We start from the raw sequence: 23,870 nt of genomic DNA, 5'->3' as shown, positions 1-23,870 counted from the left end.
GGCCCGCACAGCCCCGCACCCACGGGCACCCGGCCCTGCCCCGGCCCTGCCCCGGCCCGCACAGCCCCGCACCCACGGGCACCCAGCCACGCTGGGAGCGCCAGGAGCAGCAGGGAGTGTGGGGACAGCGCTGCCCTGAATTATGTGGGCTGCGGAACACAGCCCGGCAAATCCAAGGAGGGAATCTTCAAGCGCCCCATGACTCAGTCTGGAGCTGCTCTATCCATGGCAGGTTCAAGCAGACCTCAGGAGGGGTGCACCCAGCCCAGTGCAGCACAAAGGGACTGATCCTGCTCTCCCGACAGAGGGAAATGTGCTCCCAGCTCCAGCAGGGAAGCTGCCTGCCCCGGGCTGCGAAGCCAACGTAATTCCTCCGACCACAGGAGCCGCTGGACTCGCTGTGCGAGCACCCCGAAACACAAGGATATTGCTAATTTTCATCATGGCTAAAAATAAATCAAACTGGAGGAGTTAATACCGCCCCGAGGAAATAATTCGTGTAGAGGCTGTATAAAAACATTCTCAGCAGACTCAAAGCTCTGGATAAGAGGTTTCCTTGCCTGCCTCTAACAGCAGCAGGAAGGAGCAGGGGAAGCTTTTCTCCGTTGTTCTACAGCTCAGAGGAGGAAAAAAAAGGGAGCACTTCCTTCATGAACTGTTCTGTAGGGCTAAGATAAGGGAAAAGTCTTTGGAATTGTAAACTCCTCTGTCAGTACAACCTAGTAGTAAATGTAATTTCAGATCCAAGTAGTTTTTATTACACTCAGGTCCTTAACTTGTCCAAAATCCATTGCTCAGTGACAACACACTTTGAGATGCCCCAGAATTATTAAGGAATTAGAGAAAACCAAGCTTTTACCAACACTACCATTAACCTGTACACTCTGCCATGTAAAAGAAGAGCTCTGAGTTGGACAGGAATCAGCATTTTGATCCCCTGAGAAGTCACTTTATTTTTTTAATCATTTTGACTATTAGATTGTCTCAGCCACACACAAATCCTCACACCCTCCCAGCATCTCAGTGGGACAGTCTCTGGGTTGTTTTTTCAGCTCCAGGAGGTACAACCACATCCCAAACTGACGACTGTGGCTCTGAAGGGTAATCACAACCCTCTCTGCTTGTTTTTAAAGAGCTGGAAAAGCTGGAAATGTATTTTTTTCTGCCAGAAAAAGCACTATTGTAAGGCAAGCATGAAGTCTGGTTTCTGTGTTGCTCTCAGGCCATCTGTAGTCAAGGGAGGTAATTCTCTAGAGAACTCTACAGAAAAGCAAGGATGGTGTTGATGCATGAGGGATATTAATCTGGAACCCTTGTTTTCTGGCCAGACAAAAAAGAAGTTGGAAGATTAAGCAGCAATGTTTTCTCCCAGCTCCTCAGACAAGTCTTCCGGCCACAGTGATGAGCACTTACAAAAGAGCAGCAAATGCTCCAGAGAAACGGGGCATGCAGAAGGGACACCGAGCTGCCAGATCCTGTTATTTTATGGGATTTTATTTAGAAAACTTCCATTAATCTCAGGCAGTGGAATAGCACTGGGAGGGAAGGGCCGAAAATAGAGCAAGAGACGTCTGCTGCTGCTTCAGGGTGTTTTGTCTTACTTGAAAGGGCACACGTTCTCCTCGGGACAGAGCCTGGAAGATGGTTCCTGCTGCCCATGTTTGGGAAGGAGCGAGGATCCTTTCTTCAGGATGCGCCTGTCAACACGCAGCGCTCGCTTCCCAGAAAACCTCTCCCAGTTGCCGAAGCAGGCATGGACAGCGGCCAGCGCCTTCCCAGAGCCCGCACCTCGGCCTACGTAAACAACTGTCATGTCTGAAGCCGCTCTGGCCTCTGAAGTGCAGCTCACTGCAGTTGGCAAACACGAAAATCCTTGTTTATTCCAAATGCTCCTGACACACTGTGCAAGGCCCAGAGCAGCAGCGGAGAGCCGGGAATGCACCCAGAGTCAGCACAGGAGCCGAGGAGCCAAGCAGGGCCCTGAGGCTTGGGACCAGTACTGGGTGGGGCAGGAGGATTTATGGAGACACAAAAGCACAAGAACAGAGAAATGAAAGACAGGGATGGACAGACAGCTGTAAGGATGGGAAGAGGCTGGGGGAAGGAGCAGAGGGAATGAGCAAAATGGAGCAGGGGAAAATCCCAGTGGGATGGAGACAGAGGGATGGAAGGAGAAGGGGTGGGAGCAGGTGAAGTCAGCACTGCTGGGAGGAAGGGCTGCATCCTCTGGAGCTCCCCACTGCCCTGCCTTGGAACAAGGATGCCCTCAAACAGCCTGTCTTGCTCACAGGTGCCTTTATCCCCACCCCAGGAACAGAATCACATCCTGGTTTCTCTGCCTCAACACACACTTGGGAGAAAAACAACTCCTAAGGTGAGTGGAGATATTCTGCTTCTTGCTGATGTTCCCAAGATACTACTGAAAGGAACATTTAACGAAATAAATCTATTTTCTCTTTGTTTTGGCTTTCAGGGTCTGTTCCCAAGACAGAAACAGCTTTATGGCAAGTTATTGGTGGTTAAGCAAAGTCTCACCACACACTGTGATCCTGTGCTAGAAAATCCACTGGGTATCAAGATTCCCTTCTTTTCCAGTTATGAGCCAATCATGGAACATTAAGCTTTCAACAGAGCATGGGCACAAATTAACATAAAAATGAGTGTAGAATTGTGAACAAGTACTGCCCCTCACTTCAGTACACATCAGAAATTCAATTTACTGTTCTTAGATCTAGCTCCCATCAGTGATACCAGTAACACAAGAGAAACCACGTCAAAGCTGCCAAGAGTACAACAGGTGATGTTTGCCAACAAATCAGCCCATCAAAAATAAAGTTTTAACCCCAAAGTGGGAATAAACTTTCCAGAAAGTGCTGCAACATTTTAGATTCTCTTCCAAATCTTTACTCATTGAAAAAAAAAAAAATTAAAAAAAGAACTCGGCAAAAAGATAATAAGCAGAAAAGGAGGAAGGGATGATGCTGTGGGACCTTGGTCCAGCGAGCAGGCAGCATTCCAGCCCTAGCTCCAGCCAGGACTGTGCTGGCTGTTCAAGAGCCAACTTCTCCCAGCACCACCCCACTGCAGGGAAACACTTATTTTAAACACTTTTTGGAACATCACAGAAGGTTCTATCTCAGGCACACACACAGAGCACAGTCCAGTCCACGCTGCTGGCCAAGAAAGGGTTTGGGTTGGTTTTCTTTCAGTCTTGTTATTTTTTCAGTTTATAAATAAATCTCTTGTTGGACAATAGACATGTTTTGGAAACCTATTTATGGACCATTGGAACCCAAAGTAAGTTTACAGTCTGAGTGCTGCTGTTTTGATCCAACAACAAACTTGCTGACCGCGGCTCTGCCGTCCTGGCCCTTGGCACGGGGCTTCTCCACCACTTCTGTGGGTCCTGTGTCCCAACTTCCATGCAGGGGAAAAACATAGATTTCATTAATTGCTTTCCCAATCATGGGATTAAATGGCTCATGCTTTATTGTGAGGATTTAAAAGAATTATAAAGAGATTTCTTATGATGTTTTCAGCCATCGTTATATCATCAGTTATAGCATCAGGGCAAAAGGAAATGGCCTCAAATTGCACCAGGGAAGGTTCAGATTAGGAATTAGGAAAAAGTTTTTCATGGAAATGGTTATGAAGCATTAGAACAGGCTGCCCAGAGAAGTGGTGGAGTCACCATTCCCTGGAAGTGTTCAAGAAACAAGTGGATGTGGCATTGAGGACACGGTTTAGTGCTGAACATGGGGCTGGGGCTGGGTTGATGGTTGGACTTGATGATTTCAAAGGTCTTTTCAACCTTAACAATTCCATGGTTCTGCGATTCTCTCCAGCTCCTGCTGAAGGTGTGTCCTGAACTGCCTCTCCCAACCTCACAGCTGGGATCCAGCACCAGGACAACAGAGAAGCAACACCTTACAGCAAATCTTACACATTTGATCTTACACATTTCTCAATGAAGTTTCAAGACAACACCACATTTAAAAGGGGATTTTTTTTTCCATTTCCAATTCCAGCCTTCTGGGTTCTAGATAAGCAAAAGCAACTACAGCATTACAGCAGTTGTATTGTATGCCAATGATGATTTTAAAGACGCTGCTTCATACTTAGTGGGAGCATATCTTTAAATCCCAGAAGCATCTGCTTTGTGCAGGAAGGTGAAGTCCAAACTCCAGGGGATGCTACTGGTTGTGGCCAGACTTGCACCCAGCGGTTCTCTAGAAGCTTTAGAGTCTTCTGAAGATGGGTAAGCTGAAATGTAAGCAGTGAATGGGAAAAGTGCAGTGCAAGAAATGTTCAGCAAATTCCAGTGGCAGCCACCAGCAGCAAGGTGGAAACCCCCAGGAAGTGATTTTCCTTGGAGGAATGGGCAGCACAAGGAATGCCAAGTGCTGCCAAGACAAATTGACTTGTTACAGGGTGTTCTGTGGACTGAGCTGTGGCCACACTGCCATACTCCACTGCCACTTTTCAGAATTAGAGTACCAACTATTGGGGGTTTTGGTTTGGTTTTCATATGTCTCACCTAATTTCTCAAATGGCCTTGCCTTCCTCACCTGAGTCCCTAATGCAGAAGCTCATCCTTGCAAATGAGCTGCAAAATGGTTAGAATTTCTCCTCCCACTACAACCTAATTTGTAGGAATTGAACAGCCCAGCAGCTCAGCCATGGATTTAAATGTCACAGATTCCTGACGGCCCCCTAAGCTCATTCTCCACCCCAGCACACAGCAGAAGGGCTCCCTTCCGAGCAGCCTCAGTCCCGGCCTCCATCACAGTTTTCCTTGCTTTTACTCTAATATTCCAGAAGCTGTTTTTTTGTCTAGAGTGGTTTTGTTGGTTTTATTTGTATGAATAAGCCAATTTTTTCCCCCCTATAGTTCTGGTGGTGCCACTGTAAATGGTGGTCAGAGGGTGGGAAACCTGCAGGCAACTCCAACAATGACCTGGCTTGATCAGAGCTTTGCCAGGTGTTTCCCAGCAATTCCTGTCTCACTGTTACTTCTCCCTGCCTAGTAGAACATCTGCCTATTTTTAGGTCTGGGTAATTATCATCACAGAACTCAAAGCACTTCTTTGTTCTGGTTATTTTAAGCAGAGCTTTACATGTAGTGGTGCCATCATTGTCTCTCCTGATGGTTCCTGGTCTGGAGGGAATAAGATTGAGGACAAACACAGCAAAACCACCTTGAACTTACGGGACCTAAATCAAACACAGGAGGCTGGAAAAGCTCAAGCTGGACTTGTGCTGCTCCTTTTTTTTTTTTCCCAGAAGTTCAGCAGTGTCCAGATGGACTCCATATGTACTGACTCTCTCCCTGCAGGGTCCTTTGGGGAAGTCCATGGGATATCCACATGATTCCTGCACAGCAGTGCTGGTTTGATGTGGTTAGACCCCAAAAGCTTAAAATTGGTTTATTTGGAAATGGTTTTTACCACAGGCACCCACCAACCCTGGGCTGTGTCAGCATCACCAGCCCAACACCTGGGGCAGGAGGGAACAGGCTCCGGCTCCCACTGAGAGCAACAACCACATTCCTGCTGTTCACATGTGGGTTTAGAAGACCCTTTATAAAAGCAAGAAAAGGTGAAAAGGGACCCCCACTCAAGAGCGAGGCTGGGGGAAAATCCAGGCTACCAAAAGGTTTTTGCAATTTAACCTGGAGGTTACGTCACGTCTGGCAGCACATGGCCTGTCTCCAACAGGGCTTTAGCCAGGCATAAGGTACCACCCCACAGACCAGATTTTGGAACACAAGCCAAAAATATAGCTGGAACAAAGGACAAAGTCTGCACTTCCCAAAACAAGACCATGACTTGCTCCAGAAACCATAGAAAGTTACATAAATGAAAAAGCTGATTCATGAGAACAAAAATAAAAGCTTCTCTCATGGATTATAATGCCATTGTAATTGCATTCATTCAATAACCCAAAGCCTAAAAACTTGTTAAATCCCACACCAACAACACCCAAGTCCAAAGATCCTTGTGTGTTCAACAAGTTTTTTCCTACCCGAAGAACGGAACAGGAAAGTTAACGTCACCTCCATGTACTAAAGTCCTGGGGATCAGGATTCTCAATGGAGCCAAGGGCGCTTAGAGACCCAACTCCCACTCACTTTTATTTACTCTGACACAGACTGCAAAGAGAATAAAATCCCAGGGGGGTTTGGCATTTAGTTCCCTTGGGCTACTTTGGGAAGTTCAGCCAGCAACACCGGCCTGGCCTTTCTGACTGGCACAGCCCAGCACAGCTGCGCAGGTTCCTAATTGCCACACTGCCAACTTGCTGTTGGAATTCAAGGAATTAGTTAAGGAAAAAAAAGAAACCTTTTCTCTCTTGCTGCAGCAAGGAGGGTTTGAGTTCAGTGTTCCAGCAAAGTTTTTCAGTGTCACTAATTTGGTGTCAGACACGCAGTACAGCCAATTCCACCACACCTCGACTACAGTCAAATTCTAACAAGATACTAAAAGGCCACAAATAAGTCAGAACTGTCTTGCTGCACCACATCCAGTGTCTGTTTAGCTACTTTCCCCCTGCAGTGGCCAAAAGCAGATTCCTTTATCCATTAGTCAAGTAGGAGGACAAGTAACATTTCCTTATTTATATCTCCACAGCTTCTGGCCCACAGCAGCAGCAGCACTGCCTAACAAAGCCCTGATGACTTTTTAATGTGTTTTAGGTTTACTTTCTATGAAGGCACCTTAAGGATCAATGTTATTATCACAGCTTAAGGCAAATTCCGCTCTTAACAAATGATATCCAAGCACTGGGGAAGTGTGTGGGGGTGAATCCATTCATCCTTTAACACCTGCGTGTCAGGGACTATTGTGGTGTTACCAGGATTCTAACAGAGAACATCTTATCAGCAACACCTGAAGCCTGTGTTTAAAAGTGCCATTTAATAAACTTCCCGTTTTGTTCCAGTACATGAAAATGGTTCTGTCAGCTGAAACCCCACCTCTTTTCCTACTGAAGCACTGAATTCAGAAGTACATCTTTCTTTTTTTTGGCTGCAAGGAAAAGGTGGTCAGGCACTGAAAGGGCTCCTCAGGGAATGGTCACAGCCCCAAGGCTGCCAGAGCTCCAGGAGCATTTGGACAACGCTCCCAGGCACAGCGTGGGATTGTTGGGGGGTCTGTGCAGGGCCAGGAGTTGGACTTGATCCTTGTGGGTCCCTTCCAACGCAGGATATTCCATGATTCCCTGAAAAGAAGGGTGACACAGAGCATTCTCCTTTAACTTTCCTCCTTCCCAGCTGCTCCCCAACACTTTCAGTTGCTCATTCAGCATTTCCTGGCCTGTCCAGGCTCCTGACTGCATCCAGTTCTTTTGCCCAAGAGCCCAGCTCTGTCTCAAGCCTACCAGAGATGCACAAACTCCTGGGAATATTCTGGGGGGCCACCAGAGCAGATCAGATCAGATGCACCCTCCTTTAGCCAGGATATCTGTGTCCTCACCACAGCCAGAAATGACACATCCCTCTACTCTCTGCTTAGATGCTTCTGTTCATTCTGTAAAAGGCTTAAAGAGGGTCACTATTGCCAAGTCAAAGTCACTCACAAGTCAGGATATGCCAAAGCTCTTCCCCACAGCAATCATGGCCTGCTCAAAGACTGCCTCCCCAAACACAGACTCTGCATCCAGAGACTGACTTTCTGTTTCTTTGGGATTTTCCTTCCTTTTTTCCTTTTTTTAAAGTTCTGTGGAAAGTGACAGCAATGCCCAATGGGATTATTTGCCTGGATTTTAAAACCAAACAAAGCCCACACAGCCAAAACTTCCATTTGCAGGGATTTTAATGCAAGACTTTAAAATCTCATTCCATCATCAGCCAAAGAACAGAGACGTTTGCTCATGGGATGGCAGGGAGCCTTTTTACACTGTACTTCCATGCACATGGAACACAAGATCCCCAGCAGCTGGGCAAGGGAGAAGTTAAAACCCAAAGTCCCAGGAAGTTCTGGCAGCACTGGAGCTGGCACAAACAGAGGCACCAAACCTGCCTACCTACTTTTTGTAGACAACCCCAGAGCCTGAACACAGAAAAACAGGGACTGTGACTGAAGCTTCCAACTGCTGAATGCTGGGAGGTGTCCCAGATCTGGAGAGGTGTCAGACTGACACTTGGCCCCTCACACAAGGAAGGTTTGATTGGAGACATGGGGCGTGCCTGACTCCTCTTCACTCTGCTCACGCTGGGAGCAGGGACAGCAGCCCCAGAGGCAGGGACAGCAAGAATCTCCTCTCCCTTCACATGATCTCTGCAAACAACCCCACCAGGAGCTGTGTTTGATTAGGGATGAACTTTGCACAGGAAGCAGCCCGAGTCTCTGGAGAGTTTCTGGGCACTGCCTGGCAGCAGCTCCAAACTCCCACAGACTGACCCCTCCAACATCCAAAGCCTGCCCACCCTCATGCAGGGGCTCTGCATAGGCTACTCCCAAACCTCACCTCCTCCAGCGCCGGGGCTGGGCAGGTTTATCCAGGAGAGACGGTCAGGGAAGCACAGCTCCTTACTGGGACCGTATACACTCAACCTGCATCAATCAGGTTATTTGGAAAGAGACCTTCTCCACCAACTCCGAAGGCCTGTTCCTGAGCAAGGATTCACCACTTCTGAGAACCACAGACTCACAGAATATCCTGAGTTGGAAGGGACCCTCAAGGATCATTGAGTCCAGCTCCTGGCCCTGGCACAGGACATACCAACAATCCCACACTGTGCCTGCTGTCCAAACAGTCCTGGAGCTCTGGGGCCGTGACCATTCCCTGGGGAGCTGTTCTAGTCCCTGACCACCCTCTGGATGAGGAATCTTCTTATAACATCCAGTGAAACTTCCCTGACACAGCTCCAGCCGTTCCCTGGGGTCCTGTCCCTGGTCAGAGAGCAGAGGTCGGTGCCAGGCTATGCCTTGGCTGGGCTCCATGGAGCTCTGAGCAGGGAATCTCCTCCAGTCACACAGCAGTGCTGCTTTGGGAACCCCAGCTCAGCTCACAGATGACACAGGGGTTCTTGTGCCATCACAAGGAATGGGAAGAAATGAGCCAGGGGAGGCAGGACTGCCTCTCCCAGCAGCAATAAGGACTGAAAGCAGGGATCAAACCATGGCCTTGGGCCATTCCTGCAGCAGGCTTTTGCTTCAGTCAGCAACAGGAAAGACCTGCAAATGCAAATATTCACATATCAGGATGATTTTTTGTCTTTTTTTAAATGACTACTGAAGTTATCCAGGATAAACATATCTTGCAAAATCAAGCTTCCAGACCTAGGCTTCCTCTTATCTTCCTTTAGGCGAGGATGTAAAGAAACCCTGATGTATGGCAAACCATAGCATTAACCACACGCACTGACACTGTCCACGAACCTCTGCAGCACCCGGAATTGTCATCATCCAAAGGAAAACACCACCATTACAATACTAAATAAATTGACCCTTGGCAATTTTCTAAGTCAGTCTTGTGGCATTTGACTTTTATAAGCCTGAAAACTGCTCATCTGGTCCAAAACCAACAGAGAGCGAGCTTCCTACTGTGGAATACAGGCTCCATTATCTCAGTTATGCACTAACAAAGCATAAGCAGCAGCAGAATATGAGCTCTTCATTTATTACACACAGTTGTTTTCTGCAGCAGACGTGGAGCTTGGCAGGCTGAGTTTCCCTGGAAGTCTCCATGTGCCTTGTCACAGCATCCAAACTCCATGCTGGGTTAAATAAAAACAAACAGATCCAGTCCTCCCAAATCCCAGTACCAAACTAACAACTCCTGAACAGCACAGGGATGAGAGTGGCAGGAGCTGGAGCATTCCCACCCATCAGCCAGCTCTTCTGTGTATTCCTGGTGTCTCCACAGCCTCAGCACCTCACTGGTGCTTACCTGAGTTATAAACAGGGAAAGGGGAATCTTTACTATGTGGAAGAAAAAAAAAGTCCCTAAGTCCAAGCTACCTCTGTCACAGACTCCTTGAACAATTTTCTCTTCACCTCTCAGAGCTCCTTTTCCTGAGCTGTTAGTCAGCAGGAATAATTATTTCTTCAAATCACTGCTTATTTACTTTTTCAGGGATCATTTCTGGCTGATTCTACAAACAGTACCAACACACCACAGCCCAGCCCCACAGACAGGCTTTGTACACTGGCTGTAAAGCAATTTACCACACAGAAGACTGGTCTCCAATAAGACAGTGAGGCTCAGTATCACAAGATGCAGAAAACTCTCTGACATATGATATTTTCCTAAATACTCAAAAATTGACCACGTGCTTAGAAGAGCAGGGGAAAGGCCCTGAAGGTGCTACTGGTCACCTGACTGCTTGCTCTGGAAGCTTTAAAAAGTCCTGATAGTCTGGAGCTCACCCCTGTTGTCAAGTTCTGAATCTGGTTCCTCTTTCTGAAAGCCAGAAGAATTATTTCTCCTTTATCTTCAGCTTTGTGGAGATCCCAGGACAACTCTGTGCAATGCTGGCAGCAACTCCACGCTGTAAGAACTGACACAAACAGCATAGGTCCCACCTCAGTGCCCCTGAGACTTCACCCTCTGCATCAGCCCAGCACTCCAATAATCTTTCCAGGGAGGCAGCCTGAGATAACACACACAGGGCTGCAGTTTGAGGGGTTTATTGAAACAGCTGCTCCTGTAATTATTTTTCAGAGGCTGTGGATTTCTGCTGGCAATGGGGAGCCCTGCAGAGCAGAGGGAAAACAGGTTTGGTTGTGCTTGTGTGACAAGCTCAACTCTGGTTAGGAGAGGAATTAAAAGCACAGAGAGTTCTGCACGAGGCCCCTGTGGTTTACAATAAAAGCAAAGTTTATTTCCTGTATGGTTTAGCACACAGAGGCTAAATTAACTGACAGGACTAAAAGTTTACAGCATTAATTGCTGTTTCACTGCCTTTATATTGCCAGGCATTTATTCTTTAAATGAAAAACTACTTTAAGAAGAAATACATGACCTCAGGGATCCAGGTGCTTCTGATGTGTATTACTTTTTATCTTTGAAGAATTCATATACCACAGATGTTATTTAACGAAGAGTCTTTTTGCTGACTGCTAAAACTAAACCACATAATTCTTTTAAGAGAACAAAGCTTTTTTCTTCAACTAAAATACCTAAATATCATAATACAAAGGAAGAGAAAAAACTATGGATTAAATGCAAGTTTTCCTCCTCTTTCCAAGAAGAGCCAGGCTGTCTTGACATAGAACAGCATCCCAAAAACATCCTGGAGAGGAAAGATTCAGCAGACCACAGCTCACATGGGCAGCAGTTTTCTGACCCAGTAATTGATTGCCCTGGGTAATATTTCAAGTGTGAATCATCCTGGACGCCTCAGATCCTTCTTTATGTTACTGCGACAAAATATTGTCTAAAAACTGTGTCTTTAAGATGGAGAGATAAATTCTTCTCACAAGATCTGGCCACACTGCAGTTTCTAACACTTTGGGCAGCTGAAACAACACAGGAGTTGGCCAAGCTCTGCTTGCCATAGCCAGGAAGGCCAGTGCCTGGGGTTTGCTCTCAGGACTGCTCAGGAGATATCCTGAAGTGACTCTTTCAGGAATTAATAAAATGGAGCATTTTCCAACACAGTCAGGTTCTTCCCATCACCAGGCTGCTATCATCCACTGCATCCCTGCAGCCCAAAGGGAAGTGGCACCTTCACCCCAGAGCAGGAGCACTAATCTGGATGCTGCCCATGTCTCACTAACCTGGAGCCACTTTGCAACTCCCCACTGTCTTTTTAAAGTTTTATAGATCCCTCTTGTCACCATGGTATCTGCCTTTTTTTTTTTCTAAACCACAAGCTTCCTTCTGCCTCAGTGCAAGCCAGCATCTGCTTACCCCAATCAGAAACTAAGAAAAATACACACTGCATTTTATTTTTTCAAAGTTTAAGTCCCCAGCTGTTTATTTGCTGTGAGATGGAGTTCTCCAGGCCTGGGCAAGCAGCCAAAATGGCTTCATTCCCCTGCTGTTCCTCAGTCTCAGCCTAATGCTGATGGCTGGCAGTGGGAGGTGATGGCTCTCCCAACGCCTTCCAAGCTGCCAGCTTGGGTCCCAAATCATTCTGTGGAAGCCAGTGCTGTCTGTCCAGCTGCTCCTCAGTTCATCCAGGTGTAAATTCGTGGGGGGGAACATTTCCCAAGTCAGCATTATGGATTTACTTTGATCTTCCCACAGCATGCACAACAAACCCCAGTTCTCTGCAGGTGAAGGGAAGCTCTCACAGGGACCTCCTGGTACATTTTAATGTGATGGAAGGGAACAGAAATTTGAAAAAAGACTGCTCAGGCAAAAAGGTTCCATGGACTGAGCTACCAGAACCAAGGGACTTGTTTATCTGCATTACAGGGTGGAATTTCCAGTTCTTAATCAGGATTACCGGGGCACTAACAAGGAAATCTGCAAACCTGCCCCTTTATATTTCTATTCACTTATATTGTATTTCCTGCCAAGGGGAAAAAAAAAATCACCAAACATCTACTAGGCATAAATCAGCTTCACTTGAACTGCATTTCTATCCATATCCAGTGAGAATGTTTTAGGATATTTTTAATTTTTATTTTTAATTTCATTCACAGAGTTATTCTGCTCCTCTCCTGCTCTGCCAGTTGTTCTGCAGCTGCTGCTCTGGCCAAATACATTTGCAACATGTGCACAGGAATGCCTTGGATAAGCAGTATTAAATGTTTCCTAAGGAATAAAATCTTGTCCTGCTGTAGTCCATGGCAAAATTCCCAGCGATATAAGCACAGCCAGAGGTTGATCCCATGAGGTGAATACAGATGTGCTGTTTAAACCTGCCTGGCAATGAGTACTCCCATAAAAACGTGGGTTTATGTGAAAACTGTGATTATTTTTCCCAGAGGCTTTGTGCTTGCTGTTTCCATCAGGCTTTTCCAGTTGACTTTGATCTATGCCGAAGGCAGGAGAGGTGTCTGATCATCTACCCTAAACATGGTCTAAACATGCAGCATGTCAGCATCTGCACAACGATGGTCTTCGAATCACTAACTGCTTGTTTCATATGTAAGAAATGCTGAGACACCAACCCAACATATCCCAAACACACACATATATTCTTTTCCACCAAACATTTTCCTGGACAACATGGTCTTATTTTTTTTAATGCAAACTGTTAACATAATTTTGGAAGCAGAGCCAATTTCATTCAAGAAGAGAAGAAAGCTTTACTGGGTTGGATCCAACACTTGTCTAGCCCAGTCTCCTGTCTCCACTGGTCACAGATCCCAAGGAAGAGCATGCCAACAGACTGAGCACAGAGAGCTGCTACACTACATCCAGCTTTCTTCCCAGATGCCAGTCATTCACAGTTTTGAGTCACAGGTGTAGTAATAACGTTTCATACGTTAATAGACTTTTCCCCTTACTTTGTCTCACTGCTTCCCGAGCCCATGAACTTCCTGCTGTATACCACATCCTCTGGCCAGGAGTTCCTCCCTGACATCTGTGTAGTCGAACAAAGCATTTCATTTATTCTGAACCTGCCACCTGCCACTTTCACTAGCTCTCCCCCAGTTGTTCCATTATGAAAAGTTATTAATAATGCCCTCCTGTTTGCTCTCCCATGCCTGACATGATGTTATCACATTTCAGACTTTTTCAGCTCTTTCTTCCTCAACTGCAGAATTCACAGAATCATGGAATGGTTTGGGTTGGAAGGAACCTTATAGACCATCCAGTCACACTCCCTGCCATGGGCAGGGACACCTTCCACTAGACCAGGTTTCTCCAAGTCCTGTCTGACCTGGCCTGAAACACTTCCTGGGATGGGGCAGCCAGAGCTTCTACCTTATTACCCACAAGTTCTGCCTTATTTGGTTGTTCCTCCCAAAGTGATCACTTCACCCTACTTTCTTCCCTTTTCTCACTGTTTTATATAATTTAAAGACAACAATTCCAGTCTACTAAAGACAGACTCACCACACATTTATACAGTGGGGTTTAGCCTTCTCCCATTCTAAACATTCCTGACATTCTCTTTGCTTTTCATGGCCATGAATATGGTATTTTTGTAGAATTACCTAGTATAGCTCCAAGACCTCTCTGCTAGTTTTAGCAGAGTTTAAACCTCGTTCTTGCATAGGACAATGATTGTTTCTTCCCAGTTTTCCAGCTGGGACAGCAACAGCAGGCTGTTCTTGCACTGTTTGCTTACAGTCCAGCACAGATCTCTGCGGGAATCTCCTGGTAATTTCTGCAGATTGTAAAAGCTGCCTGTATATTCCCAAATCTTGATTGTTATCAGCTTTTTGTAACTGATGTGCAATCAGTTACGTAAGCCAAAAAGAAAGTAAATAATCCTTTTCTCTTATCCCACAGAAGCTTAGTTTCTTTCTGAAAAAGAAGATTGTAAACCTGGCCAATGCTTGTCCAAAACTTTCTAGAAGTCCAGGGATTCAATATTATGGATCACCCTCCCTCCTATGCTCCAAGTAGCTCAGGCATGAGGCACAGCTTTCTCCTCTGACACTGCACAGATTGTCCTCCCTGCCCTGTCTCTGTCCACACATTCTCTAGGAGTGAAGATTAACATCCATTTGTGCAGCACCGGAAGATGGCTCGCAGCTCTCAGATTTCCCTGAGATCCTTTTTTCAAACCACAGCTGCCTTTGGCTCCTCTCTTCACTCCAACACCCCAGCAATCAAACAACAGGTAATAGTTAAAATTTTACACTCTAGCGCCTTTAGATTTCCAGAGAGGCTGATTCATGCACGGAAACAGCCCCAGTAAAACTGAACTTCAGATCATTAATTAAAGAAATAAATCACCACATCCACTTCTCACAGGGGAAACGAAGTCCAGGAAGGAGCTGTAAGTCAGGATGTGAAAACAACTTCAGCTGTATCCGGACAGCATGAACCTCAGTCAGGCCAGTTGGATGCTGACCCTTCACATTCTTTCTGGTGCTTTAAAGCTCAGTCTCACTCTGCTGCCTTTTCAGTGTTAGAAAATGGCCTTAACACTGAGCTGGAGGTGCTGTCCCAGGAAGGACGTGCTCCTGGACTGAGGCCTGTTTTTTCTGGGACAAACAACAGTAGATAAGCATTACAATTAAAGCTCTTTCAGGCTTGATTAAATATCTGGCCAACAAAAGCATTTAAATTTAATCAGAAACTGAAAGTCTCCCCTGCATACGGCCAGGGTTAAACAAATGGCCTGAACACCGAATTTTCATGTGTGAGCAAAAACATTCCTGAATAGCAGAATATTGATATAAGATGTGGATTTGGTTCAGGTTTCCAGCTCTCCAGTCAGTGCCAGGAACTGAGATTGGTGCTTCCAAGGCTGAGGAACACAAAGAACAGGCAGAGCTCACCTCCCTTTGGCTATGGCAACGATGCACCCTTAGCTCTTCTTTTTGTCATAGAGGGGAATATTTCTATTCTGTTTTGAGCTTGAACAGCTGAATTCTGTCAATGTTGGTGTAGCTCCCTTTGTTCTCCTCTCTCCCCAGTTCCTCCTTTCCTGGAAGGAGCAAGAATAACCTTGCAGAGACTCAAGTCTTGGCACCCTCTGCTCGTTGACGCAGATGCCAATTCACCGACTTCTACAGGAATTTTCTGAGTGTAACTTTAATGCCCCAGGGCAAGGAAAGTTTCATGCTCAACTCTATAAATATTTATTTAAAACCCACAAGTGCTTAGCCCTGACATGACGCTGTGTGGATCCTGTCTCAGAACGTGCTGCGGTTCAGAGTTCAAGGGAAAGCCGGCGCGAGCTGACAGCATCCAGCCTCTACCAAAATCTGCCTCTTCTCCCCAAGCAGAGACATAATCCTGAGCACCACCTCAGAATAAACACTGTCCTACCTGCATATACAACCTAGAGAAATTCTCAGCAAAAAGCTGTTTCTGGCTTTGACTGTGGAGTAGAATTTTCCATCTTTCTCCTGCTGTCAGAAACTGGTTTTATTTAAGCACAGTAGAGTGTTTTTTATTTTGATATATTAAAACTATTGCAACAACTGCAGCCAATTTAATCTCTGGCTCCATTAAAAATTTGAATGCAGTATTTTAAGAAAAATATTTGACTTATCTCGAGTTTGGAACAATGACTTTACAAAAAACAACCCAGGAGGCAGATGGAACACATCCGAGCTTGAGCCACATTACGGATTTTGTCTTCCATCCCAAGAGCTCTAACTCAGAACAACTCCTGCCATTTTATTGAGAGAAACTCAGTTTGGTGAACACTGGGTATCCAAAAAAGTCCTTTACACATATTATGTTTCCATAAGACAGGGGTTTAAAGATCAATACCCAGCCTAACAAGTCACTTTTCACCCATGATGTATATACTGCCTGAGCTGAGCATCACAAAAACATAGATACACGGTAAGATTGTTTTTGTAACTACAGATGCAGCTTATTTCCCCACAGTATGTGAGTTTAGCTAAACTTGCGTCATATTACAAGACTATTTACCAAAGATTTGTATCGGTGTTTTCTTCCCACATGAACTGCCCTGCCAGGCAGCTGAAGGAAGTTCACGAGCTGCTCCTGACAGTCTGCTGCCACGGCTCAGGGCTTCCACAGCGACCAACGTGACCACAGACATCCGCGCTGGGACAGCACGCTGGGAATCTTGAACGTGGCAGCGGAACAAGGGACACTTGTGATCCACACTGATAAGGACTGGATGCACAGAGCCACGCTGCTGTGGCTGCATTTCCCCTCAGAGCCACCTCCTGCCACGGCCCGGCACCACAGCAAAGCCGTTGGACTCAATGAGCTGTGAGGCCTTTCCCAACCTGAACAATTCTGATTCCATGAAACCTCACAGCAGCCAAACAACACAAACACAAAGCACACAGACTTGCTCATTCTCTCTTAGGGTGGTATTATTTGCATTTATTGTGACAATCTGAGAAAAAAGGCCCTTGAGGTATTTAAATGCAAAATATAATTTTTTATACAATCTCCATCTGTCCATGTATTACTTCCCTGGGATTCAAACTTCAGAAGGATGAAGGAGCCTCACCAGCTCTCCCAAAGCCCTGAGCTGTTGAACAAGGACAAGAGCTGGTGGTTACACACACTCATCATTTCCAACAGCTCTTCTCCAGAGCTGGTTCTCCCCTGGAATGCTCTAGGAAGTACTTGACACTTGTTACATGTCCCCAGTGGCACCAGCAAGTTCTCTGGTGCCTTACTGGGAAAAGAGAAGAGTAATTGTGAACAAATGTTCACTCTCCAGACCATAGGCCACTTTCTTCTTCATTTCCTGGTGGGTGGGGAGAAGACCTAGATCCTTTCCCAAGCAAGAAGACAGTACAAGAAAAATAGAACACCCCCCCCCCCACATCCTTAACTTTGTGGATGAAAAATAAATTAAAATTTCCTTTCCTCTCTAAAACCATCCCTAAACAGCAGCAGGTCTGTGTAATACAGGACCCTGAGTCTGACTCTGGGGTCATCTCTTCTTTCTGCCATGTCTGCAGTCGCAGTAGGAGGCAAGGAAAGAAAACCACCCACACAGCCATCAAAACAAGGCAGGGGGAGAGCTGGGAGAGATGGAAATATGGGATGTAGACCACAAAGATGAAGTGCCTGGCTCCAAGGAGCATCTGGACACCAGACATTTGATGTGGCAGTTTCCAGAGCCCACAGCACTGGCAGTGGCACAGAGTAGAGCTCAGCCCACCACATCCAGTGCTGGGACTTCAGTTCCACAGCCACAGCCTCCAGTTTCACCCACAGCCCTGGAACTGCAGGGGGATGTTGGATGAACAAATACAATTCTCTCAAAGTCCATACTCAAGACCTGTGCAGTTGTTGGCAACAAATGCACACTCTTAAGACCGAGAAGAATTTAAACAGCTGGTTCCCTTCCACATGAGATCAATAAAATGGGCAATCCAGTTGCCTTCAGGAAGAAAGGGATTCTGGTGCTGGGCAATCTCTTGCCCCAAAATCAACAAAATACCAAAATCCTGTGGAGAAAATCACACACTGGGTTTGTGGCATTCAGCTTTTTCCGTCCTTGTATCCTTTTCTACAAGGAGCAAGAGTCTAATGACTCTTTGGCCTCTCTTCCTTCTTCCTCAACCTCCTGAAGGATTTGAATGGGAAGTCACAGTGAAACCCCTCTCCTAGCCGGCACAGCCTCTGTTCCCGCAACGCTCCTGCACTTCCCAAACGCGGCATTTGTGTCTGTCATTTCTGTCCGTAGCCTCCACCACTGTCCCAGGCTAAGGAACACTGCTCACTCTGACTGTACGCCAGGCAGGAAAACTCCTGGACAGCAACTCCACGTGCACATTCCCACGTTGGGTGTCCTCACTTCATCTTCGTAATTACAGTCCCCGTGCATCCCTGCCCAGCACAGCATCCATGCTGAGGAAGATTAAAGACAAGGGGCCACTTCCCAAGCAAGCCCTTCAAACACAGCAGGAAACCGGTGCTGTAACTATCATATTATGGGGTGAAATTCAAATAGGAGGCCAGACGAGATGTCAATCATCATAATTTCCAGAAATCCCTTGAAACACACTCATAAAATGTTTTTGCTTAGACATGAGCTTCACACAGTGTTTTTTCCTCACAGATACATCATACTGAATAAAAACATTATGGAGAAAAGTGCCTCGGGGAAACATTTTATATACTGTGATGTGGCAAATTATACCATATAACAAAGCAGGACTTTGCCAATAATAGACCACAAAATTTGGGCACCCTCCAAGACTCACAGCCCCAGGGCATGAGGTGAAGCAACCTCAACCCTTTTCCATTCAGTGGGAGACACTTTCCAGTCTCACAAAAGCTTCTTCACCTTACAGAAATGGGGCAGGAAGGAGGAGATTTGATACTTATTTCTGGTTTGCTTCTACTCAGGCAAATTAGCCTTTTAAAACCCAAAATAACACAGAGCTGGGTGTCACTAGAGTACAAAAATGACTTAGCAGGAGCGAGAGCCCTTCCCAGGCTGATGTTACCCAGTTCAGTCACTTTGCTGCAAACAGCCTTGTCTCTGTTCCATCTCTCTGTAGCAATCTTCTCTGATGTGGATTTTCCATTCCTGGAGTGGGTTATTTCAAATTCAGCACCCGGAAAGGCTCCTCTGGTCCTCCAAGCAAAGCCTGTCTCACCAACGGTTTTAAGAGCCACAGAAACAACTCGTTCCAATTCCCTCCAAAGAGGTGCCTCTCTGTCTTACTTTAGGTTGAAACATCGATTAAAATTCTTATACTGGAAAGAAAACATCACCCAGTGAGGTGCTGGGCCAGTCCTGCCAACAGAAACACCCTCGGTGTACGCAGGAATCTGAGAATGTGCAAGTCTTGCTCATTACCACAAGATCCCTTGAGCTGCTCCAGCTTTAGACACAGGCATGAGTGTATGTGTGTGTATATATAAAAATATATACGTCATAAAATTGGCAATTATGTGCACATTACACTCGAATTCCCCAAAAAACAGACTACACCAACGCTACATTCAAATTCCACAGGCAGGGATGCACAGAGGAGCCTGAAAGGCAGCAGTTAGTCAGACTGGAGCCTTGTAACATGTACAACCCACACGAGGATGAGGCAGCACTGTAAAAAACACTAAGCTAATGATTAAAAACTTAACTTAAAACCAGAAAAACACAGTTGGGATTGAGATCTGTGGTTGCACCCCTGGAGCTCAGTATCACCAGACAGACAGAAATCAATAGGTGCCATGAAGAGGGCACTGATAAAAATCTATAGCAACTGAAGCAGTCAACTTGAAACCTATTAACAGCTGCATTAGAAAGAAAGGATTACTTTTCCAATCTGCTGCTTTCCTTCCAGATGATCATTCTGTATGAACCCTTTGGATCCCTTTTATGAATGAACTACTCAGGATTTCAAGACCCTCCCCAGATCAGCATCAAATAATCCTCTGCTTTTCACCACCGGCACCGGCACTGTCGGCGCTGGCATCAAATTTAACAAAAATGACCCGGGAAGGGAGGGACAGCAGGGACACCTGAGGCACAGGCTCCTGTGCCATCTGCAGCCCATCACCCCAAGCTTACCAACTGGCGCTTGATCTGCTGAAGCCTACAGATCAGTGGCTGCACTCAAGCAAAGAAGGAAAACGCAGTGAGGGTTTGTTTTTATCTTCTGTACGTCCCTGTCCTCCCAAAGTTTGGGGACCTGAAGCACGAACAGTGACAGGAAAAGGTCATCACACAGCCACAGCTCAGACTCTCTATCTCGCAGTAAAAGTCACTGATCATTAACTGCAATAGCTGACATTTTCTGAGTCTCTGGCATTTTGTAGTTCTCCAGCACATCCATACCAAGTGCAACCAAATCCCCCGGATTTCAGCCTCGGAGCATCTCTCACACGGATCAAACAGAAACCAGACGATCCTGAGGACACAGAGCTACACCTGAACCTAGGCACAAATCCCGCTATTTCTGTGTACCTCTTTATTTTCCCGTTGAAAAACACAGTCCGAGCTCTGCCTACAACACACTGGGGCCACGAAAAGCGAAATCCAGTATTCCCAACAGGGCAAGAACCGGAGGCTACTGGGACAGCGGCCACACACGCCTGCCACAATCAACGACGAATAAACTCATCAAAACCGAATGACGGGAGACACATTTAGAATTTAACTTCAAGAATAACAAAAAAAAACCCCAAATACTGGTGGCTCTGCCTTCCCAGCACAGGGCGAGGGGCGCGGGATCACCGAGGAAATGCCGCTTTCCGTCGGCGGCAGCCGCAGCACCGCCCGCACAGCGCCGGGCGCCGTGAGGGGACCGCGGCTGCCCCGGCCTCTCCCCACGCTGACCGGCCGCCCCCCGCCCGGCACAAGTTTCCCCCGTGCGCCGCTTACCGCCGTGGAGCCGGAGGAAGAGGCGATGTAGACCTTGATGACCATGCTGGGAGCGGCGGGATGCGGAGCCGGGCGGGCAGTGGGTGTGTGAGGGCGGCTCGGGTGCGGGCTGGGGCTGAGGCGGGAGGGCGGGCGCGGAGAGGCGGCGGGAGCGCTCGCCCCGCCTCGCTCCGCAGCTGCCGCCGCCCGAGCCCGGAAGGGCGGAAAATGGTTTTTTAAAAATTAATTAAATAAATAAATAGTAAAAAAGGAAAGGGAAAAAAAAAAAGGAAGAAAGAAAGGGGAGAGGAGGCGCGTTCTCGACGAGCCGCGCGAGACGTGCGGGGGAGGGGGCGAGGGAGCCATGGCGGCGGGGCCGCGCCGAGGGGACGCGGGGGCTCGGGCGGAGCGCCTGCCTCGGGGCGGGGGGTGAGAGCGGCGGGGGGAACCGGGGGGCACCGGGCTGGCAGAGAGGGAGGGAGCGAAGCGTGCGGGGCCGCCATGGCAGCCGCTGGTTCCGCTCAGCGCCGGTTCCCCTCAGCAGCAGCAGCTCCCCTCATGGCGGGTCCCCTCACGGGCGCTGCCCTCGCGGCCCGGTCCCCGGGGCCGATGGGCCCGTGCTGGGCTCCGGCGGTACCGGCGGTCCTGCAGCCGCCATGGCCCTGCCCCGCTCCCGCCCCGCCCGCGGTGCGAGGGCAGCGGCAGCGCCGCCGCCCCGGCCCGCCCGGTGCCTTGGCCGCTCACCGGGAACGGGGGCACGAGAAGTCAGGGGCGGGTGGTTGTTTTTGGGAAGTGGTATTTAGAATTAAGAATTTCCTTTTAAAATTTACTCCAACATGGAAGGTACTGATGTGCCAGCCCATGGCAAAGGACAGGTGGCATCCAGTGGAGTTCTTCGCATTCCTGTGATTATTGTAAAGTATCTTCCACACAAATAAAGCATCAAATCCCCCACATTTTTAATTTTTATAGTCATGGTGACACGTTTTTTAAGGAAATGTATATCCAGCACCTGTCTGCCACTTGCCTTTGGTACTCCCAAATATTACCTCATATATATTTTATTATATATGCTGATAGCAGGTTTACAACAAATGGAAAATATGTACAATGATGAGCACAGGAAGCTGCAATTCTACAGCTACAAGCTAAGATGAAAGCAAGATGTTTGTTCTGCTCTTGGCAAGAAGCGAGGTATTTCTGAAATGAGTTTTCAGAAAGAGCTTTCCTGTTTCAAATCATTAGCAGTTTTTCTAAAAAAAAAAAAACCTTCTGAAAACATTGAATTAAAAAGTAGTGATTAAGTCATCTGTATTTGCTTTATGAATTTGCCAATAGTAAAGGAAAGAAAACTTTTGAAGAGGACATGCCTCAATTTGATATTACTTATGATACTTATCTGAATCTTTGAAGCAGTCATGAGTTTTAAGTGTGTGAAAAATCAATAAACCAAAATTTATTTAAGATGATGGTATGCCATAAAAATTCCCTGGTTCAAGAAATTTCAAAATTTAATAAAATAAATGGCGTATTTTTTAATCTGTTTAAAACAAACCGAGTTAAATCCAGATTAAAATTCTTCAAGGAATGTTTCTTCAGTTGTGTTTGTGCAGCCCCTTCCCAGCTGCTTGAGAAACACCCTGGGAATTCCTGTTGCCTCCAGTGTGTAACCTGATTCATGGCAAGGAACGCAGGAGGGAGAAACCACAGCTTATCAGAAAGAAGGAAAAAATGCAGGTGGAGAACGGGAAAGGGAGGGTCACTTGAACTTTGGGCTCCCCTGTTGTGCTCCTGGCTGCCTGACTGCCTTCTGCAAGCTCTCCTCTCCTTGGAGACTTGGAATGGGCTCCTCAGAGGTTGAGATTCACCTGGAGCAAGCTGTACCTCATCCTCCTGCCTCCTAAAAACGCTGCTATAATCATTACTCTCAAAAGTGCACTCTAGGAGGCATTTTATCATCATGAAATGAGATTTATTAAGTTAAGAGCAATACACGAATCAGGTATCATTGACACAACTTGGTTTTCTTGACTCATAAAAGTAAATTTTCTACTTTATTGGTGGAAAAGTGAGATATTTTCTATTCCCATGCTACTCCTGTAAAATCCACAGTGTTGTTTCTGTTTTCGTTGTTAAACACTTGTGAAGCTGTGAAATATCTTTCTCAATGTAGACCAAAACCTCAAACAAAATTACCAAATTTTAGATGCTCCCCAAAGGGAAGCCCAAGGGATTGGCCATCCCAGAGTCATCCTAGGATTTCACATTAAAACACTGCCAGTGATGGCAAAGATCCATTCACTTTTTCCTTAGAGCACAGGCAAGGATGGAGCCTTCTCAATGCTGTCAAATTCAGCTGTTTTAAGAAAGAACTGTAGGAGAATCTCACAATGAAAGATACTGCAGTAATCAACTCCAAGTTCCATCTTGTCCAAAAGGTCAGGAAGAACATGCTCCACATGCTCCACAGCTGCTTTGTAACCATGGAGAGAAATTCATCCAGAATCCACCTATGAGTAACGTGAGGCTGTGCCAGGGTCACCTCGCAGATTGTGCTTGTGGCGGAGGAGATGATCCGGATCTGTGTGAAACGGAGAAGGTGTGACGGGCAAGGGACATCAGCTCAGTGCTCACAACAGGAAATCAGAAATCCTCCTTCATTCCCAGTCCCAGCCTGGCAGTAACTGGAGCCAAAGGGCAAGCCGTGACTCGGAGCATGTCTCCTGGCTTTGCCCGTGCCCTGCTGCATCCCGTGCCATGGGAGGTGCAAACTGCTCCCCTGCTCCAAAGACTTTCTGGTAACAGGTGGGGAAATACAAGAGATCTTTCTCGTCTGGAAACTCAGCAGGGCCGGGTTTCCTTGATTTACGCGGAATTGTGGCAGGCACACGGCGGAGGAGGTCACTCACAGGGCACGGAGCAGGGACTCTCACTCCTCTACAGTGGAACCCATGAGTTACATTACGGTGCAGCTCCCCTAAAACCGTCCCGGCTCAGCCTCCCCCCAGGTCCCGCTGAGCTCCCCAGACCC

General features: G+C 46.9%; 1 protein-coding gene across 1 annotated transcript in view; it reads right to left on the bottom strand.

Moving 5' to 3' along the window:
- SH3BGRL (SH3 domain binding glutamate rich protein like) overlaps window positions 1–20,998 on the bottom strand; it is a 30,061-nt gene extending 9,063 nt beyond the window's left edge. Inside the window, exon 1 of the mRNA XM_042029247.1 lies at window positions 20,861–20,998. Coding sequence (XP_041885181.1) covers window positions 20,861–20,905 — 45 coding nt within the window. The 5' untranslated portion in view covers window positions 20,906–20,998. The remainder of the gene's footprint in view (window positions 1–20,860) is intronic.
- Between the last annotated feature and the right edge of the window lie 2,872 nt (window positions 20,999–23,870).

This window comes from Corvus kubaryi, unplaced genomic scaffold (genome assembly GCF_017639235.1).
Source record: "Corvus kubaryi isolate FWS band 111438036 unplaced genomic scaffold, C.kubaryi_AGA036_p1.0 37322, whole genome shotgun sequence".
Lineage (NCBI taxonomy): Eukaryota > Metazoa > Chordata > Aves > Passeriformes > Corvidae > Corvus > Corvus kubaryi.
Note: the sequence above shows the minus strand (reverse complement) of the source record. Positions and strands in the feature narration are given on the sequence as shown.